Genomic DNA, 11,208 nt, shown 5'->3' on the forward strand with positions numbered 1-11,208 from the left:
AAGGGCAGCCTTTATATCTCAATGAGCAAGGGGCAAGCAGACATACACTCGGCTTTTGGTGAAAGACAAGTGGCACTGCTGTCACAGTCTGAGAGCTGAGTGACCTTTTCATTACAGTCTAAGAGAGGGACTTTGGAGTCAGAGGAGAGAGCGCTCTCCCTGTTCAATCATTGGAGAACAGACCACCTTATGTTACAGTCAGATGTCAGGTTAACAAATAACTATGGCAAAACAAGTCATGCCATCTCAGGGCTCGGGACGATACCTTTATTAGAGTCAGAGGGTAGGCTAATAACCCCCTTCTTATAGACAGAATGCTGGACAACAGTCTGTTTAAGGAAGCAGGCAGGACAACCCCGCGTTTTCAAGACGACAGAGTCACAGCCCCTGTTGTGGACAGAGGACAGGGCAAGCCCCCACTAATTAGGACGACATTTCTAATTCAGGACGAGGCAAGGACACAGCCCCTGTTAGAAATGTGGGGCCTGCCACCATCTCCTGCAACAAGTAGACAAACACGCCTGCCCAGGGACCTAGGTGCAGGTAGCTGACTGGCAGGACTTTCTGTTACAGGCGGGAGACAGGAACCTTGTCGCAAGCAAGCAGCACGCAGGCCAAGAATCTCCCTTTCCCCTGGGGCCAGGTTGAGGGTGGCACCCATCATAGGCTAAGCGTCAGGTCACCAGTGTTATGAGGAACCCTGGGTGGCATCTATCAGGCACAAGAGCGGGGCCTTGGCCCCACCCGGAGGAAAACATAAATGTGTCACCGGCACCACCACCAGACCTACACTTAGTGAACAGGTTGGGGGAGGGGAGCCCACAGAGCATTGTTGGGGTTTGTGAGGTAGAAGCTGATGCTGCCTGCACCTCAGCTGCAGAGGGAAGGGGGAGACAGGAAATGGGTGGGGGGAAGAGGAAGCCTGAGTTGGAAAGTCAGACAAAGAGGGTAATACAGAAACAAAGGCTGAGGAGATACAATGTAAAAAAAAAAAAAAAAAAAAAAAAAAGAACCCGGTGACACAGAGCCTTGCACAGCCCATCTCCGGGCCTCAGCACAATGGTACTAATACCACGGGTGATGGCAAGGATAAGCAAGACACAGTTCAAGTTTATGGAGTGTCTATTGTGCATTGTCTCACTTAAGACATCTCCAACTATTTGCGGAGTGAGAAGTAGCATTTCCAGTTTAGAGAGAAAGAAACAGTTGCAGGCTTAAGGGGCCCGCCTCCAGATCTGATAGAAAATGCATGGTGGAGCTGGCTTTTCAACCCAGGTCCACCAGGTCCTGCATTCATCAGTTGCCCATTGACCTGTCACCTTCATGGGGGTGATTTAGGATTTGAAGTTCTTTTCCAGCTCTGATCTTGGTAAAATAGGGAGATAGAGCTGGAGCTAGGGGGAGAGGGGGGTGCCTCTGTTCATCTCCACCTGGGCCTTCTCTCCTGCAGTGTAATCCCTGGTCCCAGCTACAGATGACACACAACGACCTTGGGCCTGAATAAATGACTGCAGAGACCTTGATGGGAAGCAGAGAGGGTCTTTATTGAAGAGCTTGGGGGTCGGCGAGCCTCTCCCCTTCCTCCAACTCCCCCTTCCCAAGCTAAGGCAGCAGGGGCCTTTATGCTCCCAGAAAGCTGAGTGATCTCCCAACCCTCCCAGCACGCTTTGCGAGGTGCTGGCACCTCTGGGACACCCCTCCTTTCCCCTTCCCGGGAGGTCTCAGGAGGTGCAGGTGTGGCTCAGCAGAGGGTGAAGCGTCGCGCACTGATGTTCATGCGCGTGAGGCCGAGGTGCCGCAGCGGCGGGGCCAAGGCAAGGCCGGCCCCCGGCTCCAGCTCCAGGTCCAGCTCGGCCTCGTCCAGCAGCTCTTGGTGCAGGTGACAGGCTTGGTCCACCTTCAGCCGGTGCAGCTGGGCCCGCAGCCGAAGCAGCTGTCCTGCCAGCTGCCGGTCCTGAGCCTGCATCTCCCGCTGCGGCCGAGAGGGGGCGTGAGACTGCTGGCCTGATCCTCAGCCACTTTCGTCATTCTTCCCTTCCTGTCAACACCCTGGGTTTTTGCACAGGCTGTGGCCTCCCCACCCCCTCTCGCCCCAGCTTGATCCCTCCCCGTCTCTCAGATCTTGCTCTAAAACTAAGTTAAGGAGAGATTGTTAAACAAATACAGGTGCCTGGGGCCCCACCCCAGGGCAACTAAGCGGAATCTCCAATTTGGAGCCTGGACATCTTTCTGTTCGCACATATTGGGTTATGAGCCACCTATGTAATGCTCGCCTCCTCAGATTCTGCCTACGGTGTGGTCAATGCCTCCTTTTGTCCTTCACTGCATCTTTGAGGTATAGCAATTCCCAGAGTGGGGGAGGCCATACTTCCCCACCTATAACTGGTGCCAGGGCTCTGTCCCCAGAGCCACAGGAGTAGTCGGTAGAAGATAGATTGGACGGAATCCTGCTTTGGCAAGGCTCCCTGGATAAAACATTGGACAAGTCCACTCATGGCTCCTCAGCCCCAGGACAAAGCAACAGGAGCAGGCAGTTGCTGGAGTTGAGGTCCATTCTCAACCCCTCCCCACACCCATTGTTCTTGGGTCCTAAGGATGACTGGCCCTTAGGCCCTCTGCAAGACCGCCCACCCCACCTGACTCACCAGCTCCTGTCTGAGCCAATCTAGGGCAGAGTCCATTGAGTCGAAGCCGCAGAGGGTCCCAGGGCCCCCCAGTGCGGGTCTGGGTTGGGTCCTGTGCCAGGCCTGGCTCTGCACCCGGGCTGTCCACTCCAGATATGAGGGCCGTCGTGTCTGCAGCTGTAGCTTGGCCGTCAGTGCCTTCACGGAGTCCAGGCTCTCTCCCTCCTCATCCTCTTCATTTTCTTCACCTACTGCCTGGAATTTCAGTGGCCCCAGGGACATGGTGGATTTGGGGTGAGTGACAGGGCAAGGCTGCAGCTCTGGGAATTTGGGAAAGGGTGGCAGTGTTGCTGGGGAGAGGTGGCAGGAGCTGAAGGTGATGGAACTGTGCCAGGGAATGTGTGACGGTGAGTGCTCAAGGTGGGTCTGGTCTCTCTGAGTGTGTCAGGCTGGGTGAATAGAGGGGTATGGGAGGCTAAGTGTGCAAGGGCTGGGATTTTCCTGGCCTGCTAACCCAGGAGCCACGTGATGCTCATCCGGGTGGGGGCAGGAGGAGCCCTGTTCCTCCAGCCCCTTGGATGAATTTTATTGTCTTTGCCCAGAAGGAGACACCCAGTTCCCAGAACGGAAGTTGCTCCAGGATGAGAAAAGCATCATCCACACTAGAGTCTTGGCCTTCTTCCCAAGACCCAAGTTAAGGGGTGGGGATTGGACAGAGGCTGGTGAGCTGTTCCCCCTCGCCATCCTCACTCATGACACTGGCCTTGTAGCAAAGGAACAGTGTCCAGAACCCTGGCCGGGGACTCAGGAGATCTGGGTTCTGGTGCTGGCTCTGTGAGACTTTGGACAAGTCACCGACTCTCTATTGGGACAGATCAATGATTGATTTCAAGCTATACTTTAAGGAACTTTAGGTTCCCTTGGAAACCCCTTAAGGACTGTATATGGGATAAAGGCAGAGCCGTAGAAGGGCTCCTAAACCCTCTCTCTTCCTGTCCCTCCCAGGGCTTCAACCAGAGCTGTTCCCTTTTTAAAATTTTGTTTTGAGGGGCGCCTGGGTGGCTCAGTCGGTTAAGCGTCTGACTTTGGCTCAGGTCATGATCTCGCGATTCATGAGTTCGAGCCCCGCATCAGGCTCTGTGCTGACAGCTCAGAGCCTGGAGTCCGTTTCAGATTCTGTGCCTCCCTCTCTCTCTGCCCCTCCCCTGCTCATGCTCTGTCTCTCTCTGTCTCAAAAATAAAATAAAAACATTAAAAAAAAAATTTTAAATTTTGTTTTGAAATATACACACAGAAAAACTCACATATCATAAATGCATGCTTGCTGAATTCTCCCAAACTGAATGCACTTATGTACCCAGCACCCAGATAAAGCAAGAGTGTTACCAGCGTCCAGGAAGTGCTCCTGGCCTGTCACTACTCTCCTGAGGGTAATGTTACCATAATTTCTGACAGCAAAGATTAGTTTTGCCTTTTTGTGTACTTTCCAATGGTTCTCACACTTGAGTGTGCATGGGAATCTCCTGAAAGCTTGTTAAAAGAGACATATGGGGTGGGGCCTGATAATTTGCATTTCTAACGAATTCCCATCCCAGCTGGTGTGGAATTTTACAATTTGTATTCTTTTATGTCTGGTTCCTTTCACAGATTATTCCGATTTTATGTTTATGTTATGGGTGTCCCCTTATGATTTATCTTCTTTGTGTGTGTGTTTAATGAAATGTGTGTGTGTGTTGAAAGAAGGGTTTTGTGTGTATGTGTGTGCCTGGACTCTAGACGTGTGGAACCTAATGGACCAAAAGGCCCTTTGAAGGCAAGAATCTGTCTTATTCTTCTTAGTAATCAGCACTTAACAGAGTGTAGGCATCATTTAAGAAATGAAAGAATAATTGGATGGATGGAGAGATGGATGGATGGGTCCTCCAGTAAATCCTTTAAACTCTTGTAATTTATCAGCTTAAGTGTGTGTCTCTTGCTAGACTGAAAATCCTAATGAACAGAACCTTCTCCAGGCATCCTTGGGTCCTCTCACTAAATACAGGGCCCAGTTCAGTGTACAGGCAATTCATATTTGGTGGAAGGATGGAGTGATCCGAGTTGAGGCTTCGGAGGGCAAGACTAAACCAGAAGTGGCCCCCATAGAGGGCGCCCACAGGCAGCGACTTCCAGCTGTGGTGGGGGAGGGGCACCAGCTACACAGCTGCTTGCATTTAAGGTGGACTAAGGGATTTCCCCCACCCAGCCTCAGATGTAGAGGGAGGAAGTAGACAGTTCCCAGTTTCACACCCACACTTTCCAACCCCTTCCACCAGGGTACAAGAAATGGTATTTTTCTTTCTTTTTTAAATCAGCGAGAGTGGCAGCACCTGAGTTTAAAAAAAACAAAATTGTTAAGTGCCACCTGCGACCAAGACAGGAGGCAACGGGCTTTAAGCAAGACTATTCTCCCCATTTCACAGACGATGAAATTGAGGTTTCCTTAACAGGTTCTGGCCGGGTTCCTCGCTAAGAGGTGCTGGCAGTAGGAGGGGGAAATTCCTGTGAAACTGTTCGATCCCTTCCTCCAAGGGGCCTCCTTAACAGCTGTCCTGCCGGCGTCGCCAGCTGCCCAGCCAGTTCCTGTCCCTTTCGGAGCCCGCGCTCGCCCCGCCTGACGCTCCTGGAGTCTTTCTGCTGGGCCCTAAGCCCACCCCAGGCGGAATGGAGTTCTCGGACCTGATTCGTACCGGCCGGGCCCAAGCCAAGCTCCTGAGGGGTCCGGAGGCACCCCCACTGCGTGGCACGCTATGCCTCACCGGCCACCACCTGCTGCTGTCGCCAGGGCCCCAGGCGACTTCAGAGCTGTGGCTGCTGCTGTTGCGTAGCGTAGACTCTATCGAGAAGCGGTGAGACGTGGCGGGGGCGTCCCCGTAGTCGGGGAGTTTGCGGCTCCGGGAGGAGAGGGGGGAGGGCAAGAGCAGTTGGAGCCCTTGCACCCTTGCATTACGTCCAGTCCTAAGAAACTCATTTCTCCTTCCCTGGTGACGGGCGGGTGACACTCAACCTAAGCCCGTCCATCCCCAGGGTCGCGAGTGACTCCGGCACCATCACGTTGCGCTGTAAGGACCTCCGAGTGCTGCAGCTGGAAATAGAGGGCGTGGAAGCGTCGCTGGACATCGCCCGGTCCATCGAGGTACACAAGCAGTGCACCCGAGGCCCCTAAACTACCCCTACTCCGTAACGAGAGGAGTAAACGGGGGCTACTGCGCAAGGGGACTCGGCATCCAGTGTTACCCTGGAACGTAGCCAAGGGACGCAGGGTGGTCTGGAGTAAGTGCAGAGGAGGGAGCTGAGGGGCGAAAGGGGCTGGGAGGGTGCGGATGAGATGATTCCGACTTTGCCCAGATCGCCCAACTTCCTTCCCCAGGCGCTGTCCTCCTTGGAATCGGTCATCACTTCCTTTCCGTTCTTCTACCGTCCCAAGGGCTTGAGATTGGGCGACGCCTGGCACTTCCACCCACCCGAACGCTACTACAAGCGAGTAGCTCGCGAGGTGGGTGCGGTCCTGGGGGCCCACGGTTGGGCGAGCGCCGCGCCTGGAAGGGGCGTGGGGTCCGGACACTCACTGGGTGCCCTACACCTGGCCTTCGCCTCTCCCTGGGCCGCAGACCAACGCTTGGCGGCTGAGCGAGGTGAACGAGGACTTCAGCGTGTGCCCCAGTTACCCCCGCGCGGTGATCGTGCCTCGCTCTGTGGACGACGGTGCCCTGGCGCGCAGCGCCCGCTTCCGCCAGGGAGGCCGCTTCCCTGTGCTCAGCTACCACCACGCGCCCAGCGGAACCGTGAGCCCGCCCCTCCCCAGACTCTGCCTCTTGGACCAACTGCGGCCCTTCTTGGCCCTTTTCTGCACCGGTCCGGCCAATTCGCAGTGCGGCTGCCGCCGGCCGGCTCCAACCCTTTTTGGCCGCGCCCAGTCCTGCCTCCAACAGGCCCCGCCCCCTCCGGCCTTCCTTGACTCTGACCCCGCCCCTCTCCCCAGTTTCGGAGTCTTGCCAACCCCGGGCCCCTCCCCCGGCCGGTCGGGCCCCCTGAGCTTAGTCCCTTCTTTGTCAACCCTGGACTCGTCCACGGCCTACTACTCTTCGGGTCCCTTTCCCCTCTGACTACAACACACCCAAGGCCGGGCCCGGCGCCCGGCCAGTTCTGCCGCCAAGGCCCTAGGCTCCGGCCTGCCCCTGCCAGCTTTAGACCTGCCCTAGTGTGTAGACCCTCCCTCGGGGCTCCGGGAGAGGAGTCCCCAAGCCAAGGCTGGGTGGCTACGGCTTCCGGAGCGCAGTCCCGGTCCACAGGTGCTGGTACGTTCCAGCCAGCCCCTGACTGGTCCCCAGAAAAGGCGCTGCGCTGAGGACGAGGAGCTGCTGCGAGCTGTGCTGGCGGGGGCTCGCCCTGGGGCCCCGGGCTTCATCGTGGACACGCGCTCGTCTCAGGCCGCCAAACAGGCCCGCATGACTGGCGGCGGGACCGAGGCCAAAGCCGCCTACCCTGGCTGGAAAAGGCTGCACCGGCCGCTGGAGAGGTGAAGGGTCTTCGTCCTCTCCTAGGCGGTCTCCTACAGGACTCTCCATGAACGTGTGCGGGGGGGGGGGGGGGGGGGGGGAAGAAGAGTAGGAGTAGGGGGGTGTCTTCCAGGAACCTTAGGAATTGTCAGGCATTTCCGGGTAGCCATCCCACCAGGTGGGCATCCCCACTTGCACACCCCCACTGACAGATCTCATTTCTCTCCAGGCACCCCAACTCTGCCTGGAAAAGAAAAAGCCTCTCTACATTAAACTGACTTCCAGGAGCAACTACACTACACACACACACACACACCCCTCCCCATTGGTCCCAGCCCTGCCCTGATGCTGGACCTGCACACCTGTACCTATTGCCTGGGTCTCCAGGTGCTGGTAGTACCAAGAGGAGGTCCTAAGGGAGTTTTTGTGCTTTGAGGAAGCTCCCCTGTCCAGAATAGAAACCCGTTTATTCCTTTATTCAGCCAGTGTTGATTGAGCACCAAAGGCTGAGATGGTGGCCAGCCCAGACGTGGCTGAGAGATCCGCAGTAAATTGGCAGTTAGGATTCAGTGTGATAAGCAGCAGCATAGAGCAGGCGCCCCTCTCTTGTGTGTGGGTAGTGCAAAGAAAGCATCCCTTTTACCTGACACCGGAAAGGAGTTAGCCGGAGAGCAGGACACTGCAGGTGGACAGAACTGCAGAGTTCCTGGCCATTTGCCCTGCCTGGGGAGCTGCAAGTATGTCAGTCTGGTGGGAGTATAGAGTGTGAGGTAGAGTGTAGAGAGATGGGGCTAAAGGGGTGACAGCGACCAGAGAAAAGGTCTTGAATGCCACGATTATGAGCTTAGACTTTATCCTAAAGGCAGAGGGGAGCCATTGGAGGCTTTTAAACAGGGCTGGAAAAATCTCCATTAGATTTTCTGGTGGGAGGTCACATTGGTGATCTTGAGCAGAGCAGTTTCTGGGAAGTAGGGGCAGATACCAGAATCCTAAGAGTATTGTGTTTCTCTTGTCAGACGGGGACTCCCCAGGGAGTACTGTGCTGCTCCCATCAAATTGGGCGTTTCCCATGGCATTGTTTCCGACAGAGTTGTGTGACCTTTCCCCAGGTACCCCCCCCCCCCCAAACAGACTAGGTCTCCCCCAAGGGGTCTTTCTTGGGTCTCCTCCATCAGATTGGGGAATCCCCAAAGATACTGAATCATTCCCATCAGGTTAAGTGAGCTCCCCAAAGGGTCCTGTGTCCCTCTTGTCGAATGGGCTCCTCTGAGGGTTCTTTGTCTCCCTCATTGGTCTGGAGCACTGGCTCCCAGGCTGTGCTCACCAGAGCTTGGGTTGGAGATGGGATGACCAGATTCCCACTTGTGCAGGGGACAGCCCCTACAGGAGAGCTTCGTGCGCCTGGTGGAGGCCTGTGGGGACCTGCAGCAGAGCACGGATAGCTGGCTCCGTCGACTAGAAGGCTGCTGCTGGCTGGCACATGTCAAAGAGGCACTGAGCACCGCCTGCCTAGCAGCCCAGGGCATGGAGAGGTAAGGCCCCACCCTACGAGGCAGAGAACAGGGCGGACGGGCAGGGCTCTCAACCCCTGGGCACACAACCACGTCTCAGTAAGCACATACAGTCTAGAAATGGGCCCATTCGATTCCTGGCCCGGCCACCCCAGGCAGGGAGGGACTGGCCAGTTAATAAGTCCTGGCCCACAGGGAAGGGGCCTGCATCTTGGTGCATGGGGCTGAAGGCACAGATAGCACCCTGCTTGTGACTTCGCTGGCCCAGCTCATCCTGGACCCCTTGAGCCGGACCATGGCTGGATTCCAGGAACTGGTGGAGCGGGAGTGGATCCAGGTAAGTGGCCACTCAGCCCCAGCCCAGCCCCTCTATCCAGAAACCCTGTTTCCTTGTGCCCATGGCTCTACCCCTTTCCCAGGCTGGCCACCCCTTCCAGCTGCGCTGTGCCCACTCGGCCTTCTCCCATGCCCGTCCCAAGCACGAGGCACCCACCTTTCTCCTCTTCCTGGACTGCGTGTGGCAGCTGGGCCGCCAGTTCCCGCTGTCGCTGGAGTTTGGGGAGGGGCTGCTGTTGGCCCTGTTTGAGCACGCGTATGCCTCCCCTTTTGGCACCTTCCTCTGCAACAGCGAAAAGGAGAGGTGAGCTAAGGGGGTGTCAAGGTGAGTCAGGGGCCAGGCACAGGATGGGGTCAGACACCTGCTGTGTCAGCACCTATGTCCCTGGAAGGCATAAAGGTGCCTTTCGAATGAGTTTCTCTTTGGGGAAAACTCTGGAGTGTTCTCTCCTCCCCTGCCTCCAAACCCCACCCTTTCCCCTAATTTCTGCAAACCCAGATTTGAATGGGTCCAAGGCCAATCCTACAGACCTACCTACTCTGTCCAGAACCAAGGGCACGTGCACCCCTAGCTTAAAAACAAGGACCGATGGGGAGAGTTGCTGCAAAATAAATCATTTCTGGGGCTCCCTACCACTTGCAGGGGTGATTCTAGTGAAGCAATGGCGTAGAGGTTGAAAACGGAGTCAAATTGTTTGGGCTTAACTTCCAGCTCCACCACTTACCCGTTGGGGCATCCTAGGAAACCTGTCTCAGTTTCTATCCATCTGTAGCAAGGAGAGGATTCTAACGGCAGCCACAATCTCTGCGGAGCAGGGCTGTGTGCAGATTAGTGGAGTTAAGGCATGGGGAGTGCTTAGCACAGTGCCTGGCACACAAGCAGTGGTTGTTCTTACTATTTGGTTGGCTCGTTGCATGTGCTCCCAAGCCCCCCCAGAGCCATCTCTCATCGGTCTGAGATGAGACTGTTCTCTTTAGTTGCCTGGGTCCCCATCCCCCATGTTGTTTTCGCTGACTCCACTACTGGGTCATCCAGGTTAGAAATGGTTATCTTTGTGTAACTCCCTCTCCCCTGTCCTTCATATACAGCCTTTCTCCTAAAACTTTCTTACTTGGTCCTTTCCTGTCAAAGACCCCTCCTGCTAACCCCAATCCAGACTCTCCTTCCCACGTGGGCTATTGGGACAGCCGTCTCACTGCTGTAGTTCCCGTCACCAGCTTAAAAAAACTCGCCAACATTCACTTGGGCCAGTTCCCACTTTCTTGCTCTCGGCCCCAGTCTCCCCTCCTGAGTATTTCCACGCTTTTGCGCACCTGGTGAATTTCTGCAGCCAGACCCAGCCCAAGTGGCACATTCTCATGAGCCTCCCTGATACTTCCAGGCAGAACTAAGTGGAACCCCTGAACAACTAGGACTTTGTTTTGTTCTACTTTATTCTAGTGCCCAGTACATGTATCTGACTGGCAAGAACAGGTGCAGGAAAAAGGAGAGGTTATCACTGCCCCAGGATGGCTGGCACCCTACTAACCAGGGTCCCCAACCCAGAATCCCAGAAGGCATAGCTTGAGTCTGGAAACTCACTTCCTACAGATGCCTTTGTGAAGTGAGGACTCGAACACACTCCTTGTGGTCTGGGCTCAACCAGCCAAAAGAGCAACGGAAACTCCGGAACCCGCTCTACGCCCCCAATCCCTTGGCCATCTGGCCCTCCGTGGAGCTCCAGAGCTTGCGACTCTGGCAAGGTGACCCCCTACCCCAACTTCTTCCCTGGGGAGCTAGCTAACCCCTCTGCTCAGCTTCCTTATCTGTCCTCCTCCTCCTCAGGCCTGTTTCTGCGCTGGATCCGCCCACCTGAACCTTCAGAGGTAGCATGGGAGAAGGTGTGGCAAATAGTGACAGATAAGGAGAAGACCAAGCTCTCTCAGCCAACAGTTTCAGCCTCTGAGCCCCAACTTTAAGGGCTGGCTCCTTGGATAGTGGCTGAGACGTTCCCGAGACCTCTCCAGGTCCCTCAGTACCTTTGGGCCTTGGATGACGGTGCCTGCAACCCAGCCTAGCCCTTAATACCGAAGCTCCAGGTTTGAAGTGTCCGTAGTGTGGGGGAGAAGGTCCAAATAATAAAGATATCTATGACTGGTATCAGCTCCCTGGGTGTCACTGAGAAGGGAAAATGATGTTAACAGTTCCCATAAAACTTCTCG

General features: G+C 55.5%; 2 protein-coding genes across 2 annotated transcripts; one reads left to right on the forward strand and one right to left on the reverse strand.

The window, feature by feature from the left end:
* Nucleotides 1-1,523: 1,523 nt before the first annotated feature.
* On the reverse strand, nt 1,524-3,664 carry FAM167B (family with sequence similarity 167 member B). The gene is made up of 2 exons (XM_047083703.1): nt 2,646-3,664; nt 1,524-1,972 (listed from the first exon to the last, which is right to left on the reverse strand). The coding sequence occupies exons 1-2, from the start codon at nt 2,904-2,906 to the stop codon at nt 1,742-1,744; spliced, it is 492 nt and encodes a 163-aa protein (XP_046939659.1). The 5' UTR covers nt 2,907-3,664; the 3' UTR covers nt 1,524-1,741.
* A 1,200-nt stretch (nt 3,665-4,864) lies between these two features.
* On the forward strand, nt 4,865-11,146 carry LOC124514577 (myotubularin-related protein 9-like). The gene is made up of 10 exons (XM_047082643.1): nt 4,865-5,509; nt 5,688-5,796; nt 6,031-6,156; nt 6,272-6,445; nt 6,953-7,179; nt 8,530-8,691; nt 8,866-9,007; nt 9,090-9,310; nt 10,598-10,749; nt 10,832-11,146. The coding sequence occupies exons 1-10, from the start codon at nt 5,325-5,327 to the stop codon at nt 10,963-10,965; spliced, it is 1,632 nt and encodes a 543-aa protein (XP_046938599.1). The 5' UTR covers nt 4,865-5,324; the 3' UTR covers nt 10,966-11,146.
* The last annotated feature ends 62 nt before the right edge of the window (nt 11,147-11,208 follow it).

The sequence above is a fragment of the Lynx rufus genome, unplaced genomic scaffold, assembly GCF_022079265.1.
Source record: "Lynx rufus isolate CCGP_SWC_20201006 ecotype Redwood Valley unplaced genomic scaffold, mLynRuf1.p SCAF_2, whole genome shotgun sequence".
NCBI lineage: Eukaryota > Metazoa > Chordata > Mammalia > Carnivora > Felidae > Lynx > Lynx rufus.

Bases quoted from the DNA above. Each gene is read 5' to 3' on its own strand.
- FAM167B (XM_047083703.1), bottom strand. From the start codon at position 2,906: ATGTCCCTGGGGCCACTGAAATTCCAGGCAGTAGGTGAAGAAAATGAA. The intron at 1,973-2,645 runs GTGAGTCAGGTG...TCTCGGCCGCAG, and splicing joins ATTGGCTCAGACAGGAGCTG to CGGGAGATGCAGGCTCAGGA.
- LOC124514577 (XM_047082643.1), top strand. From the start codon at position 5,325: ATGGAGTTCTCGGACCTGATTCGTACCGGCCGGGCCCAAGCCAAGCTC. The intron at 5,797-6,030 runs GTACACAAGCAG...TTCCTTCCCCAG, and splicing joins ACATCGCCCGGTCCATCGAG to GCGCTGTCCTCCTTGGAATC. The intron at 6,446-6,952 runs GTGAGCCCGCCC...CCCGGTCCACAG, and splicing joins ACCACGCGCCCAGCGGAACC to GTGCTGGTACGTTCCAGCCA.